The sequence below is a fragment of the Prionailurus bengalensis genome, chromosome E1, assembly GCF_016509475.1.
Source record: "Prionailurus bengalensis isolate Pbe53 chromosome E1, Fcat_Pben_1.1_paternal_pri, whole genome shotgun sequence".
Lineage (NCBI taxonomy): Eukaryota > Metazoa > Chordata > Mammalia > Carnivora > Felidae > Prionailurus > Prionailurus bengalensis.
Genome location: NC_057347.1, coordinates 3,991,877 through 4,019,338, shown reverse-complemented (window position 1 = coordinate 4,019,338; position 27,462 = coordinate 3,991,877). Strand labels below are relative to the sequence as shown.

At 45.2% G+C, this 27,462-nt stretch overlaps 1 protein-coding gene across 1 annotated transcript in view; it reads right to left on the bottom strand.

Annotated features, from left to right (window-relative positions):
• Nucleotides 1–27,462, bottom strand: part of CFAP52 (cilia and flagella associated protein 52) — a 44,260-nt gene that overhangs the window by 7,348 nt on the left and 9,450 nt on the right. Inside the window, 9 exon segments of the mRNA XM_043583105.1 lie at nt 1,216–1,367; nt 3,995–4,110; nt 4,113–4,139; nt 6,547–6,695; nt 13,387–13,557; nt 16,390–16,490; nt 19,680–19,796; nt 20,727–20,826; nt 24,541–24,669. Coding sequence (XP_043439040.1) covers nt 1,216–1,367; nt 3,995–4,110; nt 4,113–4,139; nt 6,547–6,695; nt 13,387–13,557; nt 16,390–16,490; nt 19,680–19,796; nt 20,727–20,826; nt 24,541–24,669 — 1,062 coding nt within the window.

The window sequence follows — 27,462 nt, the reverse complement described above, 5'->3', positions numbered from 1 at the left end:
CCCAAAGCAGACTCCAGGCTCTGAGCTGTCAGCACAGAGCCCGATGTGGGGCTTGAACCCATAAACCATGAGATCATGACCTGAGCTGAAGTCGGACAGCTAACCGACTGAGCCACACAAGCACCCCTGGTTTTTGTTTTTTAATATATGAAACAAAAAGTGTTCTGCCTTTGCCTTAATTCCCACTCTCTTCTCTGCAATCTAGAATGTTCCATATTCTTTTGCAATATCTATATCCATATCTCCATTTAGGTCTCTTTTCTCCCACTTCTGGACTTATTCAAGTCTCTCTAATGCAGTCAGATACAGAGGCAAGGCATCTTAGGAGTAGTAGAGGTGTGTTGGGTGAGGGGAGGGTTAGGGGAAGAGGGTCTAATTCTAAATAAAAACACAGGGGCGCCTGGGTGGCTCAGTCGGTTAAGCGTCTGACTTTGGCTCAGGTCACGATCTCCCAGTTCATGAGTTTGGGCCCCGCGCTGGGCTCTGTGCTGACAGCTCGGAGCCTGGAGCCTGCTTTGGAGTCTGTGTCTCCCTCTTTCTCCGACCCTCCCCTGTTCACACTCTGTCTCTCTGTCTCTCTCAGGAAATGAATAAACATTTTTTTAAAAATCTAAATAAAAACACACAGCCAAATGCTTATAGTTAAAAAAAAAAAAAATTGCCCTTGAAAATCCTTTGCGTGGCTCCAATAGTAAGAGTTCACATGCTTTGGTCTAGTCATCTTGGAGTCGGGTGCTCTTACGGGGGCTGTGTCAGGCTCCCAGCATCAAGAGGGCCCTGGGAACGGGGCTGGCTCAGGGGAGGGGCTAGACTCACACCCCCCCCCCCCCTTCCACCTCTCATGGCAAGCTCATTCTGGGTTCCACTGCACAGAACAAGAGAAACTGCCTGCCTCATTACTTCCCTTCTCCCTTTTTGGGGGAGAGGGGATTCTTAGAATTGTATTTGCATACGTTAAATCATGCTTCGCCGTATGTGTCCAGGAAGCTACTTCCCCATGCATCCAGAATCTTCCAACATCCAGCTTGTCCGGGACACTGCACCCTTTGTACCAGCATCTGTAAACCCTCAGCAGGCACAGAGGAAAATGGCTTCAGACGAACATCCCCTTCCTGTTGCCTCAAAGGAGATCTCTACCCTTTGTTCAGATCTTCTCTCAGTGAAATGCTGGAATCACTGGGTTTTGGGTCAGATTGTCCTGTCACAGCTACTTACACAAGGTCCCAAATGATGCAAGTGCCATCCGTGCTGGCTGTGACACACTCCAGGTTGTTGTTCTTCACCCTGATGCAGGACACAGAGGATTTGTGCTCCTTCAGGGCCTCCTCCAGCTTCTGGGTCTGGCAGCCTATCTGCCACACCCTCACCTGAAAGCCACAAAGCACAGGCTTTCAACACAAACTTGGGACTTCGGGAGGGATTAAAAACAAACAAACAAACAAGCAAACAAACACTCCGTGAGCTTTTCCACCTCTGCTGTGCTTGACTTGTTTTTGTAAATTCCCTGCTCTGATCTCAGTTGAGTGGGGTGGGACTGCTGGGAGCAGGAAAGTCCTTCCACGGAGCCAGGAGAACACTACCAATGATCCTACACTTGGATCTACTTTCAAGGCTGAGAAATTTACCAGACACCTGCTGCTACACCAAGTGAAATAACAGGTCTGCTCATTTGTGCTGAGCACCGCTCTCAGACATCTGGTGCCCCCAGGAAATCTCCCGGGGACCCAGAGCCATATTTAAAGTTCACATCAGCTGCTCAGGGTTAATCATTTCAAATCGATGGGTCTCAGCCTCATCGGAGCCAACACCCACTTTCTACGGCAAATATTTTCCGACCCTCCCCCCCCCCACACTCTACTATCCTGAAGTGAAATTCATAGGTCATAGGTCCTACACACAAAATTTCAAAACAGTTCATATGATGCCCTACCTGTAATAAAAAGAATACGTAAGAGGAAAGCTATTGTATGTCCTGTGATAAACATTCTGTCACAACTGTACCAGAAAGCACAATAGTGTAGCCGGATGCTTATATTTTCTTACAGTGAGTATGTTGGACTTGTAAAAAAAAAAAGAAAAAGACAGAGAGAGCAGAGGTTATCTTGTGTAAGTAATATGAGACAACACAAGAATAGTAAGTCCTGGTGAACCCCCGTCCAGAAACTAGCGTCAGGGTAAGTCATAACAGATTTATTTGTACCTGAAAGAGGAAAATAACCATAAACAAAGCAAGAGAAACATTCTAAGATACTTCCTTAGTAAGGCAGATGAGGAGGCATGAGGTTTTCCCAAATGAGCTGTGCCATATTCATTTCTCTGGTGTCCAAATAATTGCCCGTGTCCTGACACAGGATGAGATAATGATTACTGCCAGAGAAAATGAATCTCTAACTTTGTGATCCCACTACATCGGGAGGCACACATTCGGTCTTTAGCAAGAGTAATACTCAAATTTTCCAACTACTATGGTGGGGTTACCGGCCAAACAGCACCCAGGCCTGGAATGTGGGGTGTTCTGAGTATTAGCCCTTTGGTTAGGGGATTGCAGGGGGGTCGGGGTATGTTTGGGCCAGGGGAGGAGCTAAGTGGTGGGACTGGGGTCTTTGCAACTCAGCCAAGGCCATTTGCCAATGAAAATGGAATTATAGGTGCTTGAGAATTTCAGGAACTGCTGAACTCATAGCACTGCACACCCACTGACCAGCAGCCCTGGTCTCCAGCACTTGACAAAGACCTTGGAGACCATGTCTTCTGGAAGGAGGGTCTGTAAGAGCTGAGGAGGGGATGGGAGCAAGGGCTGACATGGTGTTCTGAAAAGATTTCTGAACAGGGCCAAAGGCAATGAATTTGTCATGTGTGATTTCCTCCGGCAGCTCTCCACAGCTTGGGCTCAGGCACCTAGAAGCTGATGGTCTGGCACAAGCCAAGTTTGGGCATCAGTAGGGCAGGTGCCCCCAAAGGCCGAGGGATCAAGCGGGATGCTGATAGTGTCAGCAACAGCGTGGTTGAAGAGATGGGGGAAGGGATCAAAGCCCTTGCGGGACTGGTGGGCAGACAGCTGGGGAGGCTCCAGGGCCAGATGCGTCTATGGAGCACCTGCCCCGTGGCTAGCCCACACGGAGATGTGCTCGGAATGTAAAATATGCATCAGATTTCGAAGACTTGGTGCAAAATAGTGTGAAACATCTCATTGATTGGAGTATTGTTATCTTCCCTTTACACGTAAGAAACCAAAGCACAGAGAGGTTCAAGAGCATGCCCCAGGTCACACAGCGGGGATGGGGCAGAAGTGAAACACGACTCTCGAACTCAAACGCTCAGCCACAAGTCTGCTTGGCCCAAACTCTGCGAAAGGCCACATCAAGATGCTGTCTCTTTCTTCTCCCTGACAAGTTATTCCTACATTAGCATGAAGAAAGGAAAGGAAATGTCCTATGTTGAGAAAGGAAGGCTTTGGGGGCAGGAGACAAGTTGGGGAGTGGGGAGGGGGTGCACTGAGGTGAACGTGTGGGTGGAAGGTATTTAAGGCTCGTCCAAAGGATGGAAGGGAAGGTCAAGTGTACCAACTTTAAAATAACAGTCAAATATCTGGGTAGATGAAAGAAGTGATTCTAAAAATAGCATCTCCTTAAAAGATAAGATGAAGACAATTTATGTAACTATAGTCTTTGAAGGAAAAGAACAAGTATTCCAAAACTCTGGCCAAACACCAACTTGGATTCGTGGCTTCATGCCATACAGAACGCTTCATGTCTGTATCTTAAATGTTCTTTTGTGACTAAATATAGCTCTCTGTGTGTTTGTATTATTAGAACTTTCGTTTATGATGTATCTGATAGGGTTTCTTCAAAAATCTTAATTTGGTCCTGCCTGACTCCTACTATAGGTCAAAAAAAAAAAAAAAAAAAAATCAAGTCCGTGGCCTCTTACAAGGAAGGCTGTTGGTCGGTCTACACCTAGGGCCCCTGTAAAAACATTCTTTCAAGAACAATACCTCCCCTTCCCCACCGCCGCTGATGACCCTTTTACAGTCACTGGTGGTAGCGATAGCTGTCACTCCGATCCTGTGGGCGTTGTTAATGACATACATCAACCGGCCCGTCTCTGGGCGAAGGCTCGGATTCTACCGTCGTCCCACGCTGGCGTGGAAGGGGAACAAAAAGCAGGCAGCATCAGTATACTCCTACTCTCTGTGAAGACTGTAGCTCTCATAATCACAAAGGAGTCAGGACTGGGGAGCAGTGGTGGTGACGGAGGAAAGAGACCAGTCTCCCACAACTCCCTGGAATCATATCCCTCTTTCCACTGACTCCCCAAACCAGCCACACCTGGCTGGAGGAAATGGCTGGCTTGCCTTAGTTGAATCTGCCTCTAGCTGCACCCCATCCCAGGAGAAAACCTTTTTATGGGGGGGGGGGAGAAGAAGGAGGCCATTTCCCACCTCTCCCAGCTCTCCCAGAGCTGCAGATCTTGTACATTTGATTGGCTAGCGGATACTGCACCTGGGATGGGGAATTTAATATCTCCAAACACATGTTGGCTTCCTACCCTTCCCTCTTTAAACCCGATGCTCCTTCCCCAACTCCTGCCATCTTTCCCATCTCAATAGAAGTTGCCACCATCCATCCAGTTGTTTAAGCCAAGAGTTTCAGTCATCCTTGATTCCTCTCTATTCCATCCACCCAACTCCACCCAACGCAACCCAACATCCAGCAGCAAGCTCCACCAACTCTAGACCTAAAAAACATCCTGAATCTGGCCACTTCTCAACCCTTCCGCTGGGCCTACCCTCATCCAAGCCACCAGCATCTCTCTCCTGGGTTGTTGTAACAGCTTCCTCCTTGGCCTCAGACTCTTGCTCCCTTCAAGGAATGACCTATGCAGGGGCCTGGGTGCACTTCTTAAAATCACGTAGACTCCCTGATCAAGAAAGTTCAAAAGGTTTTCTCACTACACTTAACAATTCAACTCCTTTATCCTCCTTTATCCTTTATCCTACTCTCCACTCCCTACCTAGCTCCCCACCTTCTCCTACCTCTCCCTCAACCGTGACCCCCACCCTACCCACTGAGCTCCAGGCACACTGGCTTCTTTCTGTTCCTCAAATACTCTAAGTGATTTCCCCCCTCAGGGCCTCTGCCCCTGCTGTTCCCTCTGCCTGGAATGCTCTTCCCCCAGGTCTTCATGCGGCTGGCTCCTTCTCATCAGCCTTAGTGTCACCTCTGGATCTTTGCAATTTTCGATAAAATGTTCAAGGTAAATCCCATTTCGGCAAAGACTTGAGAAGAGAGGGGGTGAAGGGAGTGAGTCACGGGGCTCCCCCGGTGAAAGAACAACCCAGGCAGATGGAATGTCCAGAGCGAAGGCCCTGTGCACCGTGTGCCTGAGGGATAGCAAAAAAGCAAGCGTGGCCAGAAGGGGTGAATGGTAAGAGACAGAGTCAGTGTTAAAAAGGTGGAGGTGGGGAAGGAGAGAAGGTCACAGAGGGGCCTTGGAGGCATCTGCAGGGATGTAGGAGTGAACCCTAGAAATGGCACGATCGGACTCACATCTTAAAAAGAATTTACTGGCTTCTGTGTTGACTGCAGACTGGGGGAGAGGGGTGGTGGGGAAGAACAGAGGTCGGAAGCCGTGGAAGAAAGCTGCTCGGATAATCTAGGGGATGGTGGTGGCTGAGACAAGGGAGGAGATGAGAAGCAGTCTGAAGTGAAGGCCATTAGAGGGAAATGCTGTAAGCCAGGAGCTCCCGGTGGTGGCTGCTGTGTGGGAAGACATGCCCGAAGGAGAAGACAATGGAGAGGAAACAGAACCAGGAAAAGAGGGGCTGAGATGGGCTCCTGATATCACCACTACAACAGCTACTCCTAAAGATACTCTTAACTCTTCCCTGATGTGAACACACGAACTTAACGTTTTGACCACTGGGGAAATTCGCTTAGGATGTGAACATAAGAGGATATTGAGAAATTATTATTTCATGGCAAAATATTATTTTTAGGGATGTACGCCAAAGTATTTAGAGGTGGAATATCATGGCGTCCGTGCTTTATGTTAAAATGCTTTGGCGTGGAAGGATCAGCTGAGTGAAAAACGAATTCCCTTTGAGGCATAACACAGTTTAAGTCAGGTTTTTAATCTCTCAAATAACCAAAGGGGTTGTTAACATAGGTGCCCGCGACTCGCCAAGGCCTCAGATCCGTTTGGTAACCGAATTGCCAAATCCCCCTACTGGAGAGAAGGCTGCACGCTATATGCAGACATTTTGGGGGAAGAGAGATTGCTCTTTGGTCATTCTGAGCTCAGAAAGCCTCCCGGCGGGAAGGGAACTCTAAGGAGGGGCTGGATTAGAAGCAAGGAGGGGCGGGCTAGACCACGGGGCGCTGCTCCCGGGTATCCACCCGGAGAAACCGGCGTTGAACGAGAAGGCCAACTCCCAAAGCCACAGCCGGCACCCGCGCCAAAGCCTGATAAGGACTACATTGCCAGAAACGATGTCAACGGTGCCAGAAATAATGTCAACTGTGCCGGAAATGACGTCAACGTTACCGGAAATGATGCTCTTGCCGTCTCTCATGAAGTCGATGCCATGGCAGGTCATGTTGGGCACGGTGATCCGCAGCAGCTCCCGGTTGGATAGCGTGTGCCACACCCTGATGTCTTTCTTGGCACAGGTGGCAAACAGCTCGGCGGTGCCACTGCAAAGGAGCCACGGCGAGAATAAAGAGGTGCAGCCTTACGCGACGCATACTGTTTCTTAGAGGCACGTTTGACTCGCCAATGTATTGCACGAGGATATAGGGAAGGACGCCTTTTAGGCTCCACGTATCTCAAAGTCTGATGGCCTTACAGAAACCGCGTGTAAAATGGCATTCAATGCCCACACATCACCTGTGGGCCATCTTTTGTAGCCCTTTCCCCGGGAGGATGGGTTGGGAGGAAGTCGCCCAAAAGGAAAATGTCAATTTCCAAGTCTTTAAATGTCCTGGTAGACAGGACATCAAATGGGTCTGTGGAATATTGATATTAAGACAAGCTAAACAAAACTTCTCCTGTAAAGTAGATAATCGTTAACAATTTCAAAGACAAAAATGACACGTGTGCTAGACTGCACGCCTGCAGATAACCTAAAGCATTACTTTGCTTGGTTGTGAGAAAATATGGGGCTCTGGACAAGGACGTGAACCCAGAGCGATTGGTTTGTCCGCCTTTTTTTTTTTTTAAAGGACAACTTGAAAATATAGTGAAAAACGCCATGATGTCAAAAATTACAGGTTATTCCAATTTGGATCAGAAAAAGAATACTGGGGTAAAGCCCACCTGCTTTATAGATATGAATTTATAGCTACAGCCTCTGTGGGGGCTGAGCTAACTTCTAGATACAAGGGCTTCTCAAGAAATCTCTACATTTCATCAAAGGCACATTCAGGAAAAGAGAGTCCCTCTCCCATACACTTTGGAATTAATAAAAAGTGGATCTTTTCTGTATACTTAGCTTTGGGGCTTGGAGAAAAACAATTATAATGTGGGCTAGAAACAATTATAATGTGGGCTAGTTACTTAGAAAGAGTGACTGCTGGAGGGGTGCCTGAGTGGCTCAGTTGGTTAAGCATCTGACTCTTGATTTTGGCTCAGGTCTTGATCCCAGGGTTGTGGGATCAAGCCCCTCATGGAGCCCCACATTGGGCTCTGCACCGCGTGTGGAGTCTGCTTAAGATTCTCTCTCACTCTTCCTCTGCCCCTCTTCCCCTGCTCGCATGTGCTCTCTCTCTCTCTCTCTCTCTCTCTCAAAACCCAACAAATAAATAATAATAAAATAAACTAGAGAGGCTTTATATAGGACACTGCCTTCAGTGAACGACCCCCTCCTGTGAGGAAAGTGAGGTTTTAAAGAGGCATATGGACTCCTTGTGAAAATCAAATATCACAGAATGGGCACACCTAGAGAACTTTCCAAACTCTTCCTACCCTTGATGGACAGTCTACTTTTTCAGGAGTCTAGTCAAGACATTAGCTCTTCAAGGAGCAGACTGTCCCTAGTTTAGGATCTGAAAGGTTAAGTTCCAGAAGGAAACTGGGTGGATCGAGATGGCGTATCAGGCCCGGGTGCCTCCCGTCTACAAGCCCCTAAAATAAAGACACAGATAAAGATGACAGAGAGAGGGGTAGAGGTAGAAGATGCAGAAGTAGATATGGGAAAGCAGGAGAGATTACCGTCGAATAGGCCAGAAATATTGAGGACAAAGAGAAATCAGCCAGATAGAATCTGCGAAGAAACAGAACTGGAGAGAGATACGGAATATTAAAATCACGAACAAACGGTACTTCTTGTAATGTTGGGAGCAGTGAAGCCACACTAACCTTCCCACAGACAACAGTTACGAACACTGGATTGAATTCATGACAACAGGGACCCCGAATCCTAAAGACAATGAAGACATTTGAAAGTAAACAGAAATCAAGGAGTGTTCGCTCTTGTAAAAGGGCAACCGGAAAGGGTTCAGAATCATTACTGTGTTGCTGGCTAATTCGAAGGTTAGCCAGCGGTAGCCACACAAAAAAGTGGCAGAGAAACCGGAGCCTCACCAGCTACAGATATGCAGAGATCAGAGTTAAGGCCTAGAAAATTAAAAGGGGAAATCATGGCAGCAAGAGACCCACCGGGATAAAACCTAAACTCAGATTATCAACACTGCCCAAATTCCCATCTGATAGCTAAATTCTGCGTGCATAGGAGAACCCCCAAGAGGAAGAAAAAGCAGAGACCAGAAGGAACTCTACTTTTCTTTTCTTTTCTTTTTAATTCTATTGATTTTTTTTTTTTTTAAGGATTCTATTTTTGAAGACAGAGCTATATGGGATCAACCTAGGAGGGTTTTTTTTTTTTTCCCCTTTTTAACTGATACATTCACCAACTGTGTTCAGCTTGAGTGGCAGAAAGATGGACCTTACAGGCTTAACATATCAGAAGCCAGGGCCTGAGGTCATAAGAACACCTGGAAACTAGGGGAAAATCCCCAGAAGCAAGGAAACCATGGAGAGGATGAGTTTCATCTCTGCACAAATCCTTGGGAGGATGCTAAATTACACAAGCCCACGGGCTTGCCCAGAACCTGTACAAAAAAGTAGCCGTGGGAAGCCATGAAAATGTCAGCTGCTACATTCTATGAGAAAGATAAAGTTTGCAGTTTGAGTCCAGGCCAAGAATCCTCAGAGAATACTACAGAATTCAGAGTTACTGCATTATATGTAGATGTAGATATGTATGCGGATATACATGTACATAGATCATATGTCTGTAGATAATACATATATGTAGATAATATGTATTACCAATTATGCTGAGTTTTCAACAACAAGTAATTAGACATGCAGAAAAATAGGAAAATATGAGTCAAGAAAAAGGCAGTCAAAAGAAACTGACTCCAAGTAGATCAAGGTATTGGATTAACAGGCAAAGACTTTAAAGCAACTATTTAAATTGCATTCAAAGTATTAAAGGAAACTATGATACCAATAAATTAACAGATAGGTAATATCAACAAAGAACTAAAAACTATATTTTATTATACTTATAAATTATTATAATATATATTTATGACAAAGATTCATGACTGTTTTAAAACAAAAATTATAATTTTGTATCAATGGGTTAATAATATGAATAGGTAGGCATACATGAAAACAAAAGCACCAAGAATAAGAATGGGGGTAAGAGAAGTTGTCGCAAAGTTCCCAGACTGCATTTTACTTGAAGTAATTCAACATTAACTCTAAGCAGACTGTGATATGTTAAAAATGTACATCATCATCCTTAGAGCAGCCATTAAAAAAAATTAATGCAAAGATGTATAGGTAGAAAGCCAATAGAGCAATTAAAATGTAACACTAACAACATTTGATTAAAGCAAAAGGTGGAGGGCGCCTCGGGGGGCTCAGTCGGTCGAGCGCCCGACTTCGACTCACGTCATGATCTCACAGTTCGTGGGTTTGAGCCCTGCGCTGGGCCCTGTGCTGATGGCTCAGAGCCTGGAGCCTGCTTCGGATTCTGTGTCTCCCCATCTCTTGGGCCCTCCCATGCTCACGCTCTGTCTCTCAATAATAAATAAACGTTAACAAAATTAAAAAAAAAAAAGCAAAAGGTGGAAGGAAAGAATAGAAGAACAAAGAACAGATGAGACAAAAGAAAAATAACAAAGGAAGATTTAATACTACTAGATCAAAAATTACATTAAGAGTAAATGGACTAAGCATTCTATATAAAATGTAGAGATTTTTAGACTGGATAGAAAAGCAATAACTAATTACATGCCGTTTCAAAAGAAGAACTTTAAAGATACACTATATTGAAAGTAAAAGTATTTTGTAAAATATATACGAAGAACAACAAAGCTGGGATGAATACATTAATATCTTATTTCAAATCAAAGAGAATTACTGGAAATGAAGAGGGTACACTTAATAATGATTAAAATGTCAATACATTAGATGTGCATATATATATATATATATATATATGCTAATGTGCACACACACACACACACACACACACACACACCCTTCAAAAATACATGAAGCAAAAACTGACAGAAATAAAGGAAGAAATCAATGTTCATTGCTTGAGGCTTTAACACACTTCTCTCAGTTAAATGATAAAACTATTGACAAAAAAACTACTAAGGATAAGCTATGTATGACAGTCACATTAAAAGGTTCCATAGAGAAAAAAATATGACCTCCAAAATACATAATGAATTGTTCCATTTACATGAAGGTCAAAAGCAAGTAAAATGAATCTATGGGGCTAGAAGCCCAGGTAGTGATTCTCTTTAAGGAAAAGGGTAAGGGTAGTGATTGAAAGGGGTGTTTTGGGTGATGGAAATATTCTATCGTTTGACCAGGTGGTAGTCATATAGGTGTGATATTTCATTGAGGCGGTTACTTATGATTTATATACTTTCTGTAAGTATATTTCAATACAATGTTCATTAAAATACTTTTTATACCTAGCCACATTATCACTGAAATCCGAGGGTAAAACAAAAATATATTCAGATTAGTAAGGACCAAATTTTCTATACACAGACTATCTCTGAAAGAATTACCATCCCCCACCCCTTCCGCCATGAACAACATAGAAAAAAATCAAATAGGGAGATGTGTGAAAGAAAAAGAGGGTGATAAAAGCAAAAAACAAAAGTTATAGATAAAGCTAAAAGTAATTGTTTGTAAAAGATAATAACTATATAATCTGAGTCTAATTCTAAACAATGTTATCATCAGAGACGGTGAGAGGGAAATAAAATATGCCGAGCCTCTTGCTCCTTTGGAAAATATGATATAAATGTTGGTTAACTCTAGTGTTTCAAAGAAAAATAATTTATATTAGAAATTCAAGGGTAAATCACTAAGTGAATAAAAACAAAGTGAATAGTTTCCAAGTCATGGGGAGCAGGGGAGGGGAAGGGAGGACCGAAAAACATGATGGCCACACAGCAAAAGACAAGAAAAGTAAACAAGAAAAAAAGAAACTTTGTTAAATAGAAAATATAAACTCATTTGACATAAATAAGTACGAACAGATCGAATTCTACGGAAGACCAAGACTTACCTAAAATTGAACAATACCAATAGGTTGAAAAAAAGAGACAGTTTCTTTTGCTACAATGCATGTTTCTGTAATGTGTATTGGCTCATATGCAATTGGCAAAGAGGCACGTGGATAGCAGAATATTGCAGAAGTTGCTTTGGTTCATACATATTTTCCCCCAATATATCAATGCTTTGGCGTACAAAGTAATAGCAGCTGAAAACAATGTACATTAACACAGATGAATCAGCAAGGAGAGGAAGCGTGTGTTCCCTTAACATGATGCTCATTTACCCCACGTCCTTCCTCTGGGCTCAGTTTTCTCCACAGCTTGGCGGGGGGAGGGGGGAGGGAGCAAAGCAGGAAGAGGGTAGTGACTCTTGATAGGTTTCTTTTGGGGATAATGCGACGTTCTACAATTAGATTACGGTGATGGTTGCACAACTCTGTAATACGCAAGAATGATTGAACTGCACACTCTAAATGGGTAAACTTTATGGTAGGTGAATTATATTTCAATAAAGTGTTTAAAAAAAAAAGGAGGTGGGGAGAAAAAGAAGAGTTACAAATCCTGTATTCGAAAAGATAGTTGAAAATCTGCTCTTATAAAAGGCCCCAGGGGCCAAATAATTTTTACCAATTGATTCTACCAAGCTCCTTAGAAAAAAGAGGAAAACAGTGAGATGGAAAGAAAATGACCAATCAGTTTTTTTTTTTTTAATTTTTTAAAATTTTTAAATGTTTATTTTTGAGAGAGAGAGAGAGAGAGAAAGAGAGAGAGAGAGATCGACCTGCAAGGGGCAGAGAGAGAGGGAGACACAGAATCCGAAGCAGGCTCCAGGCTCTGAGCTGTCATGACAGCCCAATGTGGGGCTCCAACCCATGAATGTGGGGCTCCAACCCATGAACTGGGAGATCATGACCTGAGCTGAAGTCAGATGTTTAACTGACTGAGCCACCCAGGCGCCCCTGACTAACCAGTTTTCCAAAAAGATCCCCCTGGTAGATAGCACGAGCCATTTTCACTCTTAGAAACATTTAGAAGAACCCACTTTCAAGGACTCAGGGAACCCAAAGCACATTTCATGATCGTGAGCAACGATTTTGAGTTTTGCAAATTCAAGTTCATGCTGAGGAAGGTCAGAGCAAAACCTGTCTGATCAGCTTTGTGGGATGAATGTTGCCAGAGACAAAATGTATTTCAAAAGCAAATCATGGCAAACGACTTTTTTTTGATGTCACAGCTGCTAATGGTTGTTTGTTTCACTTGTTTTGTGTGGGATTTACCAAGAAATCCAGAAGATCACCAAGAGGTCCAGGAGACCTCCTGAGGCCACCACCGTTAAGTATGCCCAATCTGAAAGACCCAGGTGAAAGAAGTTTGAAAAAAGGCACTACTAAGGTTTCTCCAGACAGCATTGCGAAAACAGAAATGTTTCCCTGATGGGCTTATTAGAAAAGCCAACATTCAAAAGAAGCCCAAATTTCAATTGTGAAAACTAATGTAGCGACGTGGTGAAGGCAATAGAAATAACTATTGTTAAGAATTCTTATTAAATAATAAGAAAATACCAGTATTATATTTATAATTATTACTGTAATTAATGATATTAAATTACAATTGCTATTAAGATAACTGACTCTAATCGAAAACCTTAAGGACAAAAAAAAAATCACAATTATGTTAATGGATGTTGAAAATGCATTAACGTGATAAAACTACATTTCCTGGCACACTGTGTCAGACCTCCACGTTTTCATTGATGTTAGGAGCAAAAGTCCTTTGCTCTTCTACTTACAATGGAAAGACAACGTCCTGGACAGCTTCAAAGTGACAGGTTGCAATGAGAGTCTCTTTGAAATCCGTGAAGTTGACCCGATAAATGTGGGATTCTTCCGTTCCTACAAAAAAGTGGTGTCCTTCCCCTCGAAGGGTGATAGAAGTGATGCCACCTTGTAACTGGATTTTCCTTTCAGGAGAAGCAAGAAGGTGGAGTCACTCAATCAGGGAGTATTTATTACAGAGGATACAAATCAGGCATATGACCTGGGACATCACTTCAGGGAGGTGACGCGATCGGAGAGGCAGGAGTGACTCACAATATTGGGTGCCCGTGGTCAGCAGAGGGAGAGGCCAGCATGGTTTATGATAGTCGGGGGCAGGGGAGGGGGCTTCCTCAGCGACAGAGAGTCTAAAATGGGTTGTGAAACACTGGCAGGATCTGGATAGAGGGAACATTCCAGGCAGGCAATGCGCACAAACCACCATGGCAGTCGAATACTTTATTAATGCCATTTCTGGGAAGTGATCCTAAAACTGGGGGAGGAGAGAAGCCTTGATGTCAAAGGATGTTATTATAACCTTAACGAAAAGAGAAAAAAGTTGGAACTATTTAATAATAACGGAATGGTTAAATCGTCTATGGGACGGCAACTTCTCAAAGATATTTGCCTAGCCAGTAAAGCCATGTTGAAGAGTTTATGGAGTATATGTATATTTTACCACAGTTTTTTAAAAAAACAGTAATATTGAAAATGTTGATGATGCTCGCCTTAAGTAAAAATAAACCAGAAAATAGAATTTCATACACAAAATAAGTACAATTATTTCAAAATGTGTATGAAGGACGCAGACCAGGAGAAATAACAAGATGTTAGCGGTGACTATCTTCACCAGAACTTTCAGGGACTGTTTTCTCTTCTTCCCCATTTCAGATCCTTCTGTTTCCCAAATGTTTAACAAGTATGAACTTTAAAAAAAAAAAAAGAGCAGAAAAATGAATGAGGCCCTAAAAACCCAATCTTGCTCTGCAACCGATTTAGTTTTAACAATCAGAATGTAACAGGGGTTCTTGTGCAAGGGATCAGCGTGGGAAATGCAGTGTTTCACAAAGATCCATTTGTTGGTGGGATGCAGGACGGTTAATGAAGAAAGGATTGACCCCAAGTCACATGCCGGATTCTTCACTAACTAGATAGAGCTCTGCGACTCTGGATACATCGCCAGAAATCCCCGGGCCTCAGTCCATTCAACCGCAGAATAATTTCTCCTCTGCAGGGTCTCAGTGAGGATTAGAGATAATGGAGGTCATGTACATGAGGCCATGGAGGGCAGCCAATAGAAATACTGGCTATTGGCATGTGGGCTCCCCAGAAGACAAGGTGAAGGCCAGGGCTATGTGGGGTGAGGCCAGGGGTCCCTGAACTCCGGCAGTCTGCTTCATCATAATACCTTCCTGACTTCTCACAGGAGCTACTTTCTTAACCCACGAAAACCCAAGGAGGTAGAAATCACCGCATCCAAGGGGAGGCTATCCTGTCACCCAAGGTTAGTTTGGAGGCTTACACAGCACCGACCCTGTAATAAGTGCCTTGAATCTAACCATCTTCATTACAATGGGGACATCACGTCTGTGTATTCAAAACAAGGTGTTAGAAAACTAGGGGGTTCATTTGTTTACACTCACTCCACGTATCCAGAGTCTAGCCAACGCTGCCCTGGAGTAGCCTCCCTCTCTTAGTCCCCTTCACACAAACATAAAACCAGTCCCCATATATTCTCAAGAAGAGCTATCCGGGGGGCACTGAATTTAAAATTGCTACCTGTCCCCTCTCTCTTCAAACCCTCGTCCCCCCTTCCTGTATCTCCAACTCCATTTGTCTCCACGGTTCTCACCAGCCTTCAATACGATGTGATTCCTTGTTTACTGTGTTACTGACCGTCTTTTTCCCTCCTGCCGCAACGCCAGCTCCATGAGAGCAGGGACTTTTCGCTTCATTTCTGTTTGCTTTGTTCGTTGCTGTACCCCAAGCGCACCCGGAATAGCACCGGGTACCTAGTGAATGCTCGGCACGGATCTGTCCGAACGAAGACAGCTGATGCACTTCCTACAATCCTGTAGCTCCCTTGGGGCTGTGCCGAGGCCACAGGGAGCGTATCTAGGGCCATCTGATTTTGCTGAAACTCCGTTCAAGTTCTGCCTCTGCCCCTCTGCCCACTACCCCCGTGGGATCGCCCCCTTCTCTGACGTCCTTTGTAGCATATCTATAATACGTTTTACTTTATCTGGACTATGAGATTTGTGTATACGTATTATCTTGTATTCCGAGGACTTTTTCGTACGTGTAGAACTTATCCCCAAACCAGACTCTAAGTTCTGGAAGGACAAAGACCATATCTTACTTTCTTTATGTTTTAATAGCATCTGGAACACTGGTTTGGACACAGGGGCTCAATGAACACTTACTAAGGACAATGGATAAAGTTTTCTTGCGTTTCATTTTAATTGGATAATCCATAAAGAGTACATGATGGAGTAACTACTACAAAGAAGTAGCTGGTGAAGGTTGGCTATTTGTATCAAGACTTGTATTCAAACGAATAGTAGTCGTACCAGCAGAGTGCCTGACGCATAATAGGTACGCATGGCATCAGAAATTCTACTGAATACGCAAATTTTCAAAGTTTGAAATTTGAGGTTATTGGCTGGGTATCTTTATAACCGCGTCTTATCTGCCATCATGGCTCCATGTATCGAGTGAAATCATAATTTATGTGTTTATTAGAAGGGCAGTATCCCCCTTGGGGTCATCGGGGGCTACTTTGTCTCGATTCAACACGAGCTATTGTCTTTTCACCGGCAACGAAATCATCGGTTGTGATTCCAACCGCTCGTTTTCACAGTAAGATGCAACTCTTTTACCAGATACGACTTTGCCAATATCTCACAGCCCCTGGCTTTACGCAGACCTCCCGCTGGTGGGTCTTTCCCCATCCCAACCCCACGGAGTCTGAAACTTACTTGATGGGTTTGTAGCTGGGGCTTTTACAGAAGACCAGCAATCCGGCTCCGGAACCCACCAACAACCCCCCCATCTTCAGGCACTTGATGGTGGACACTCCCTGTTGGGGGAGAAACAGCATTGAGAGAAAGGCCAAATGGTTTCATCGGGAAGAGTCAGCGTGTGGCCTGGGACGAGGGATGGCCAGGGGGTTATGTCAGTGCTGGCACGTGTTGTCTAGAGAAAGCTCATGAAGGGATCGCCTGGGATGCACCCCTGGGCTGGACACAAGGGCCCAGTGCCAACAACGAGCCTACGTGCCGGAAGTAGCCTTCCCGGTCCGGCAAGGACCAAGCATGCTTCACCAAACTTCCTCCCTGTAAAGCCAGCTGTGCGTTTTGAATGCATCAAACATAAATACTTTACATCCACTCACATGGAGTGAGAGCAGGAGATGGAAAGACAGCCACACAAGCAGCCACTGTTTTCACCAGAATTTAATTCTTTTTTTTAATGTTTATTTAATTTTGTGTGAGAGGGAGAGAGAGAATGTGTGAGTGGGAGAGGGGCAGAGAGGGAAGGAGAGAGAGAATCCCAAGCGGGCTCCACACTGTCAGCGCAGAGCCCGACGCGGGGCCCGAACCCACAAACTGTGAGATCGTGACCCGAGCAGAAGTCGGACGCTCAACCGACTGAGCCACTCAGGTGCCCCCAGAACTTAATTCCTACACTTATAACTCTTATAACCCCTCATTGTTTGGTGACTATATTTTCTGAACTAAAGCATGCAGTATATAACCTTACCAACGATAGGACGTATTTAAACTCAAAGCCATCTTCGAAGTTTGGGGAGATTGGATGGTTATTTTACAGCACCCACTGTGAAGTTCTGATTTTAAAATGTGCATGACCAATATTTCATGGTAAAGCTTTCGGTAATAGTACAGCTAGTGACTTTTTTCAGGCTTGTCTTAACAAACTTTGACCATCATAAAACAAATATCATGTCCCTTCGAGTTACATTACGTTGAGTTCTGCCTGTTCTGGTTCAAAAAGCATTTCATGTTGGAGAGGAGAAAGCAAGGTTCCAGAATATGAAGGCATGGAGCAGAATTATGTGGCTCCCCCTCCCCCTGTCTGGCTGCCCCAGTTCCAGAAGCACTGTGGGAGAACAAGTCAATAAATGCCTGGCCCGTTGTCCAGGGAGATGACCCAGGAGTGAATATTCTTAGCATGTGTCTGGGGACTTGGGGAAGCAAGAGATAAAGTGTTCAACAGGGCCTCAAAGTGTGATTTCTTTTTTCTTTTTTTATATTTTTAATTTTTTAATGTTTATTTTTGAGAGAGAGAGAGAGAGAGCAAGCGTGAGCAGGGGAGGGGCAGAGGCGGAGACACAGAATCCGAAACAGGCTCCAGGCTCCGAGCTGTCAGCATGGAGCCCCACATGGGGCTGGAATCCATGAGGCTGAAGATCATGACCCAAGCCAAAGTCAGATGCCTAACTGATTGAGCCACCCAGACGCCCCTAAGTAGATTTTCAAAATGGGTTACTGCCCAAGATCACGTAATATTCCAAACAAATGTGTTCAGTGATACTTCCTATCCCTTCATCCTGTAAGATTATGTAAGAGTTCCGGGATGCCTGGGTGGCTCGGCCGGTTGGCTGAGCATCCGACTCTTGATTTTTGGCTCAGGTCATAATACCAGGGTTGTGGGATCGAGCCCCACATGGGGCTCTGTACTGACAGCGTGGAGAGCCTGCTTGGGATTCTTCCTCTCCCTCTCTCTCTGCCCCTCCCCTGCTCTCTCTCTCTAAAATAAAAAACAAAAAGAATTACTTTCTTTCTACTTGTATAAGAGGCATCTTAGAATCATTTCTTTATGGAATTTACCGTCAGGCTTAAATGGTTAGGAGTAAACCATCCACAGTGCACTATGCAAGGCACGTAGGTACCAAAAGCTTGAGAAACATGAAGACGGCCAACAATTTTTTTTTTGGGGGGGGGGGGGAATGTGGTTAGATCCCAAGTGCTGGGGGAAGAGGGTGCAAAAAATATCCAGATCAGTACTTTTCACACGTTTCATGGGGCCCTCTGGCAGTATCTCAGGAGTTGGAAACAGCAGGGTTCTGAGCCTTGCTCTCCTTGAGCTGATCTGCGTTGGCTTTTATCTGTTTAACATACTGGAATCTGCCTCCTAAAAATAACTTGGACAACATTATCGAGACTACATCTCGATCTCCTGTGGCATTATTTCTAAACCCTTCTCTACCCGTACTATAGCTTTTTCTCACTCTTAGGCATGTCCTTGAAAACTTTATTATTAAAAACAAACAAACAAACAACAAAACTTGAGTATTATTAAATGGCTGCATGATTAAGGAAACCCTAACATCTTCCCAGAACATGGTTCAGGATTCCAAGTCTTCTCGGGAATATCTGCTGAGTGGATAAGTATCTAAGCTTAGTTAGGACCATCTGCTCTCAAATGCAAAGATTAGTGGAAACAGCCCTTGTTAACTTTCCGGGGGTACTGAAAACAGCCGCGCTTGCTCTGTGAAACTCTCCTTTGATCGCATTATATTTTATTTTGGTTTAGATATCAAAGTCTTTCTGGACTTTCAGCCAGAATTGTTAGGAATCCTGCAAATATAAAAATCGACAGCTTCTAGGGGCGCCTGGGTGGCTCAGTCGGTTAAGCGTCCGACTTCGGCTCAGGTCGTGATCTCGTGGTTGGTGAGTTCAAGCCCCGCTGTGCTGACAGCTTGGAGCCTGCAGCCTGCTGCGAATTCTCATGTCTCCCTCTCTCTCTGCCCCTCCCCTGCTCATATTCTGTCTCTCTCTGTCTCTCAAAAATAAATAAATGTTTTAAAAAATTTTTTAAAAATCAACAACTTCTAGGTCTTGCTTATGACTTACGGTGCTGGCTGGAGTTAAAATCTAAGACTAGTTATTAGATTGGGACAAAAATTACACGCACATGCATGTCTATATGTGGTATTATAGATCAAAAAGCACATTTCTCTTATATATGGTAACAGGGCTGTCGAAATGTTGGCAGCAATGTGGTTATAAATCACAGAGCCGCAGGCCCTGTGCTTGGAAGGTCTGATTCCCTAACTGAGGATGCTGACAAATACATTTGCTCAGGGAAGAAGTTTATGCACCTTGCAAATTTCGGCGTGGCCTTGGGTACAACATACACTTTTTCTTTTGAACGCAGACTCTTAATGTAGGTCCGTGCTACCAGTGGAGGGAGGAAATCACCAGAAAAGAGCAGGGCAGAGCAGACTCTGGGGGTCTCTACTCACCAGGCTGAATTTGTCCTTCGCCGGCCCAGTGTCTGCCAGCAGCTTGGTCCTTGGGTTCATTTTCAGAATATCTCCAGTTGTGGTACCAAGGTAGAAAAAGCTATCATCGACGGCAATCTGATCAGAGAGGAGGAGGGACGTAAAGACCGGTGTTTTTTTCTCAGCGATGCCCGTGGGCCCTGATCAGGGATGGGACGAACTTTCTCTGAGGCCCCATAAAGACCTCCAAAGGTGCGCACGGCTACTTCAATTTCTGCAGACTCTACGATGGGTAAGAACAGCCTCGGGGGGGTGGGGGGGGGGGGGTGGGGGGCAGAATTAGGGCCAGACTCAGAAATGGAGGAAATATGTGAGTCCAGTTAGCCTGTGCGTTTCCAGGGGAAGCCTATAGTGTCTGGCGTTAGATCCACATGCGTAGATATCCCGCCAGCTCCGGTTCCGGAGATGCCTCTGTAGGGCTCCTGGGATGAAGGTTTGCTCCTCCAAAGAGGATGTGTATTTGCTTTATCTCATATTTTCCAAAGTCTGTCTGTATTAAATGAGGACGCATTGCCTAAAGAGAAATAAGTCCATGGGGAAGGGAGTCATCTGTGTGAACGCATATGCGTCCACATTAAAACCATAGGAATAATTCCTCTTTATAGAAGAGACTGCGTTTCAACCATGAGTGTCACTGTTGGGGACTTTCTTCCCGGTGGTGGAAGCAAGAAACAGTGGCATGGGAGTGTGCTGTGGCCTCTGAATGCCTCCTGTCCACACGGCTTCTGTCTAGGTGGGGCGGGTTTCTGGGGTCTGATGGAAGCCCCAGTCCCGGCAAAACGAGACCTTCCCGGAGCTGTGTCTGGGCAGTGAGTCTCTCCCTCACCTGTGCTTCCTCAATCAGCATCCCGTATGTCCAGATCTCACCTGCCTACCCCCAGCCCAAGGTACACACACTTACGTATGTGTGCACGTGAGCTGGCACACACACACACACACACACGCACACACACCCCTTGGAATGTGTACCAATGGTTACAGACAGTAACACTTAAGAGTCATACTTACAGTAATACACATGACTATTCTTTTCATCTGACCGGTCTGGCACTCCGTTGGCCAGATTTTTCTATTTGGGAGGTCCAGTTCCCATACTCGAATTGTCCCGCTGTGGAAGAGAACCCCAAGCAAATGGATACCCATGCAACAGCCTCTTCATATCTTCTCTGTTTTCTGTATTCCCCCTGAAGAGGCAGCTAAGGGGGACAGAACGGGGTATTGCTGAGGGTTTGCTAGGCCCAGGGTTCTCCTTAAAATCTTCCACTCGACCCTTCCAGCCACCCTCTGAGTAGTTTTTCGGATCCCGCCGCTGTCCAAATGAGAAAAGGCAGAGCCCGAACACCAGCAGAGCAAGGATTCACACCCAGCGAGCGCTCTGTCCACTGCAGTGAGAGCGAACAGAAATGCCAAAAACTAAACAAATGAAGAGCAAACCAGGGGCGCCTGGGCGGCTCGGTCGGTTCAGCGTCTGACTCCTGATTGCGGCTCAGGTCGTGATCTCGTGGTTCGTGGGTTCGAGCCCCCTCTGGGTTCATAGTGCAAGGCCTGCTTGGGATTCTCTCTCTCTCTCTCTCTCTCTGCTCTGTTCATGCTTTCTCTCTCAAAATAAATAAATAAAGTAAAAAGAGAGGGCAAACCAGAGTTCCCTAAGTATGTTTCTTTTTTTTTAAGTTTATTTATTAAAAAAAATTTTAAGTTTATTTATTTTTGAGAGAGAGAGAAAGAGAGAGAGAGAGAGAGCAGGGAAGGGGCAGAAAGAGGGAATCCCAAGCAGGCTCCACGTGGTCAGCATAGAGCCTGACACGGGGCTTGATCCCACGAACCGTGACATCATGACGTGAGCCAAAATCAAGAGTTGAATGTTTAACCGACTAAGCCACCCAGGCGCCCCACTAAGTATGTTTCTTTCAAGGTCTGCAGTTGTGAGGAAATATTTTCAAGAGCAAGTACGTCATTAGGGAGAATCCTGTCTTCATGAGAAAGGAGACTAAGTAACCGAAGGCCAAACGAAATCAGTACCTGACACGAGATTTGGCATATAACTGGCATTTACTCATTACATATTGAGCTAATCTGAATTTGTAACTGTAGAAACATATTGCGGTCAACATCAGAGCTGAAGCTAACAGTTGAAGGCAGGAAAGATTAATTTAAAAATAGATTGATCGGGGTGGGGGTGGGGGTGGGGGCACCTGGGTGGCTCTGTCGGTTGAGCGTCCGTCTTCGGCTCAGGTCACAATGTCATAATTCGTGAGCTTGGGTCCCTCATCGGGCTGTGTGCTGACAGCTTGGAGCCTGGAGCCTGCTTCAGATTCTGTGTCTCCCTTTCTCTCTCTGCCTCTCCCCTACTCACACTCAGTCTCTCTCTCTCTCTCTCTCTCAAAAATAAACAAGCATTTAAAAAAAAAAAAAAGATGGATCAGGGCGCCTGACTGGCCGCATCAGTACAGCATGTGACTCTTGATCTCAGGGTTGTGAATTTGAGCCGCACATTGGGCGTAGAGATTACTTAAGTAAGTCAACTTTAAAAGAAAATAAAAATAAAAAAACAAAAAAAGATCAAGTTCAGCTTTCCTTTTTTTTTTTTTTTAGCTTCCAGAGTTAGGCACATAGTAAGTGCTTAAGAAGTATTTTGAATGCTTTCTTATTTGAATACAAATCTATTTCTTGTTCCAATACATATCTTGCGTACTTTCAAAATTAAAAAAAAAAATCAGCTTTTCCATGGCCTTCCTGGTAGACGTCACTTGGACGTCAAATTGGAATTTGCAGGATCTCTCATGAGGGATGATATAGTGGAGTATCTGAAATAGGGACCATCATGGAGGATATCATGGGTGCCATACCAGAAATCTTAACGCAGGAGTCCTTACTTGTTCTCGGCTATCACTGTCACATGCAACCAAAGCAGACCTAGAATACAGATTGTCCTTAAAAAATTTGCCGGGGGTGGCGCCTGGGTGGCTCAGTCGGTAAGCCTCCCACCCTTGATTTAGGCTCAGGTCATGATCTCACGGTTCGTGAGTTTGAGCCCCACTGACAGTGCAGAGCCTGCTTCGGAGTCTCTCTCTCTTTCTCCCTCTCTCTCTGCCCCTTCCCCTCTCAGGTGTCTCTGTCTCTCTGAAAATAAATAAATAAACTTAAAGAAAAATATTTTTTTCATTTGCAGGGCAGGGAGAGAGGGAGAAGAAGGGGGAGGAGGGGGACAGGGAGAAACGGGGAGAGGGAGAAAGGTGGAGGGGAGGATGGGGGGGAAGGAGGAGGAGGGAGGGAGAGGAGGGGCAGGGGAAGGAAGGACGAGGGGGAGGGGAAGGGGGGAAAGGGGCTTCAATTCAAGTTCAGGCTCCTGGAGTAAGGGTGTCCATGGACACCAGCAGCTGGACCCTCAGGAAACAAGGACCCCAACGAAGAAGCCCTGCGTGGCGGTGAGTCGCCTCTGAAGACAGGGGTAGGACACGGGCAGCTGCTTCAGGCTCAGGGCGCTCTCCTAGTGAGATTCACTCCCTAGGGGCTGGCTTCCATTCGGCCAGCCAGTTTCATGGCCAGGAAGTAAACGCGTGCACACACATAATTACCCCGGAACAAAGGCGGGCTGCATACCCCAGGGTGGGGGCTGGAAATGGCTGAGACTTAGGGCAGGACCACTTCTTTGATCTGGCTGAAAAGAAGCCAGTGACGTCACAGATGGGAGCCGACAGAGGGGTTGAAAAAGATAGTTCCGCCCAACAGGTACCTCGACCCCACTGTGTTCAGAGCTTTTTTTTTTTTTTTTTTATTGGTTGTTTATTTAAAAAAAATTTTTTTTAATGTTTATTTATTTTTGAGACAGAGAGAGACAGAGCATGAACAGGGGAGTGTCAGAGAGAGGGAGACACAGAATCGGAAACAGGCTCCAGGCTCTGAGCTGTCAGCACAGAGCCCGACGCGGGGCTCGAACTCACGGACCGCGAGATCATGACCTGAGCCGAAGTCGGCCGCTTAACCGACTGAGCCACCCAGGCGCCCCGGTTGTTTATTTTTGAGAGAGAGAGAGACAGAGCATGAGCAGGGGAGGGGCAGAGAGAGAGACACACAGAATCTGAAGCAGGCTCCAGGCTCTGAGCTGTCAGTGCAGAGCCCCACGCGGGGCTCGAACTCACGAACCGCAAGATCATGACCTGAGCCAAAGTCGAATGCTTAACCAACTGAGCCACCAGGCGCCCGACAGCTTTTCGACCTCTGAACTGACACACCACATTAGAGAGGATGCTTTTGTGCGGACTTCACCTCAAATTCCAAGCAGGGCCCTGTTGGTGAATCTGTAAATTAACTTCTTCTGTTAGACAGATGCTGGCCTCTGGCTTGGTCCCCATTGGCTGGTGACAAGCTGTCACTGCTGGAAATGATCTCACGTGGCTAAAAATCAAACACCTGAGGGCTCCTGGCACGGTTCATTCGCAAACTCTCCTTTCAGGAGGCCTAACTCGAGAGCAGGTGCTAAGAAACGTCAACCTGTAAGCCAATCTGTGCATTCCGGCACATTCCCCTGGGAGCATGCATCGTAGGGCGTGTGTTATCAGTGACAAGTAACCGGAACCTGAAATCAATTCAGCGGGAAAGCAGACCCTTCTCAGGCGGAAGCACGGAATGCTCAACTAACCGGTATTTGAAAGACTTTCAGTTCGAAGGATGTTTAAGGACTTCAGCGTCACGCAAATTTACGACGGGAGGGAATTTGCCGGGACGAATACTATGTTCCCCCCCAAACTCGAGTGGCCGTGCTTTCTGCACAAGCAAACGCAGCCGTTTACGAGTTCTGAAAACGCCGACCGCAGACACGTACTTTCCGGCGGTAACAAACATCTCGTCTCGGCACCTCGAGAAGATCACTGTCGTGGCATTCCCCACGTTGAGGCCGGCCGCCGGGCTGCCGCAGATGGCTTCTCTCTTGGCTATGTTCCACACCACCACACTGCCAAAACGAGAGGGACGGAAAAAGTCAGGGGAAGACAGGCTCTCACGGTAAGAAACAGTTTTTTGTTTTCTTTTGTTTTTGTTTTTTAATTTTATGTATTTTTATTTATTATTATTATTTTTTAGTGGTTGTAGAAAGGAAAAAAAAAAAGGTTACTTACAAGGGAACAAAAGAATTGACCCCCTTCCCCCACTAGATGTCTCCTCCATCATGCTGGGTATTAGAAGATTAGCGGGTGACACTGAAAATGTTTTGAAGGAAGATGGTAACGAGGCTAGAAACCAGTGATCCCATCAGTCAAGTCTGATGCTAAAATAAAGACATTTTCAGGGGCGCCTGGAAGCATCCGACTGCAGCTCAGGCCATGATCTCACCGTTCATGAGTTCGAGCCCTACATCGGGCTCTGTGCTGACAACCCAAAGCCTGGAGCTTGCTTCAGATTCTGTGTCTCCCTCTCTGTCTCTGCCCCTTCCCCACTCCACTCTCTCTTTCTGTCAAAAATAAACATTAAAAAAACAACAGACATTTGCAGAGAGCCAAGGCATAAACGTTTACCACCCATTTGTCTCATGTAAAACAAAAGTTCCTAGGAGAAGTATTCCAGAACAGAATAATGCGATGAAGAGGACAGATGACATAAGGCACTGTTCCCACACTTGAACGTGCATCAGAATCACTCGGAGGGCTTGTTCAGACAGAGGCTGCCGGGACTCACCCCGAGAGCTTCTGATTCAGCCGGTCTGGGGTGGGGCCTGAGGTCTCGCTTTTCTAAAAATTTTTTTTTTTCAACGTTTATTTATTTTTGGGACAGAGAGAGACAGAGCTTGAACGGGGAGGGGCAGAGAGAGAGGGAGACACAGAATCGGAAACAGGCTCCAGGCTCTGAGCCATCAGCCCAGAGCCCGACGCGGGGCTCGAACTCCCAGACCACGAGATGGTGACCTGGCTGAAGTCGGACGCTTAACCGACTGCGCCACCCAGGCGCCCCAAGGTCTTGCTTTTCTAAAAGGTCCCCAGTGATGTCGATGTTGCTGGTCTGGGGACCACACTGTGAGAAGCACCGCTTTGGATCCCAGCTCCTTCTTTCTGGGTGTAATCACACAACTTAGTCCTAAACTGAATGTGTTCAGACAATAATACTAAAAATGCTGGGGAACACCGGAATCAAAATATTAAAGAAAAAGAAGGCTAACGTTACAAACTCTGTTAACGCAAAAGTATGTCTAGCTATGCTTCCCCAATTTTCTACGTGTAGAAGGTATTATCACAGGCGCTCTAAAATCAAGGTATAACCAAGATTGGTAGGAATGAGGAGGTAGGAGGTGGTGTAAGAGCCATAATTTTTTTTTCTTGGTAGGAAATCGATAGATAACCATCTGAAGTGGAAAACTCAAGAGAAATATCACTTAAAAAGTCAAAAAGTTATAATGATAAGTAGGTAATCTTCTCCAAAAAGACTCTTAAAACCAAGTACATCATACCTAAAAGAAATGAAAACATACGTCTACATCAAATCTTGTACACGAGTCTTCATAGCCGCATTATTACCAATAGTCCAAAAGTGGGGAAGACCCAAAGCCCCACCCACTAGGAGCGCCTGAGTGGTTCAGTCAGCTAAGCGTCCGACTTCAGCTTGGGTCACGATCTCACGGTTCGTGAGTTCGAGCCCCGCATCAGGCTCTGTGCTGACAGCTCGGAGTCTGGAGCCTGCTTTGCATTCTGTGGCTTCCACTCTCTCTGCCCCTCCCCCTGTCACCCTCTGTCTCTGTCCCTCTCTCAAAAATAAATAAACATAAAAAAATAAAACAAAATAAACAAAGCCCCATCCACTGATGGATGAAGAAAATAATACAATGGAATATTATTTGACAATAAAGAGGGTGAAGGATCGACACATGCCACAGCATGGATGGACCTTGAAAACATTATGCTTAATAAAAAAAATCAGCTACAAAAGGCCACATATTATATTATCCCATTCATGTGAAACACGGAGAACGGGCAAATCTCTGGAGACAGAAAGTGGATCAGTGTTTGCCTGGGGCTGAGAGGGTAGTGGGGGAGCGGCACCGGGGAGTGACTGCTAGCGGGTGTAGGGTCTCTTTTTGGAGTGTTTAAAAATGCCCTAAAACTTTATGAAACTCTTGGTTTCGGTTCAGGTTGTTACCTCACAGTTTGTGAGTTCGAGCCCCTCGTTGGGCTCTACGGTGACGGTGTGGAGCCTGCTTGGGATTCTCTCTCTCAATTAGCCTATGATAAAGGAAACAAGAATACACAATGGATAAAAGACAGTCTCTTCAACAAATGGTGTTGGGAAAACCGGACAGCTACGCGACACGCGAAAGAACGAAACTGGACCACCTTCTTACGCCATGCGCAAAAATAAATTCAAAATATATTAAAGACCTAACTGTGAGTCCTGAAACCATAAAACTCCTTCCTAGAAGAAAACACAGGCAATAGTCTCTTTGACAGCGACCATGGAAACGTTTTTCTAGATCTGTCTCCTCTAGCAAGGAAATAAAGGCAGAATTAAAACTACTGGGACTAAAGCACCAAAGCAAAAAGCTTTTGCACAGTGAAACCATCAACAAAACAACAAAGCAACCTACTGAATGGAAGAAGGTATTTGCAAATGACGTATCCAGTAAGGGGTCCAAATATATACAAAATTTATACAACTCAACACCAAAACAACAACAACAACAACAACAAAAACAAATTTAAAAATGGGCAGAGAATCTGAATAGACATTTTTCCAAAGAAGACATAAAGATGGCCAACAGGGG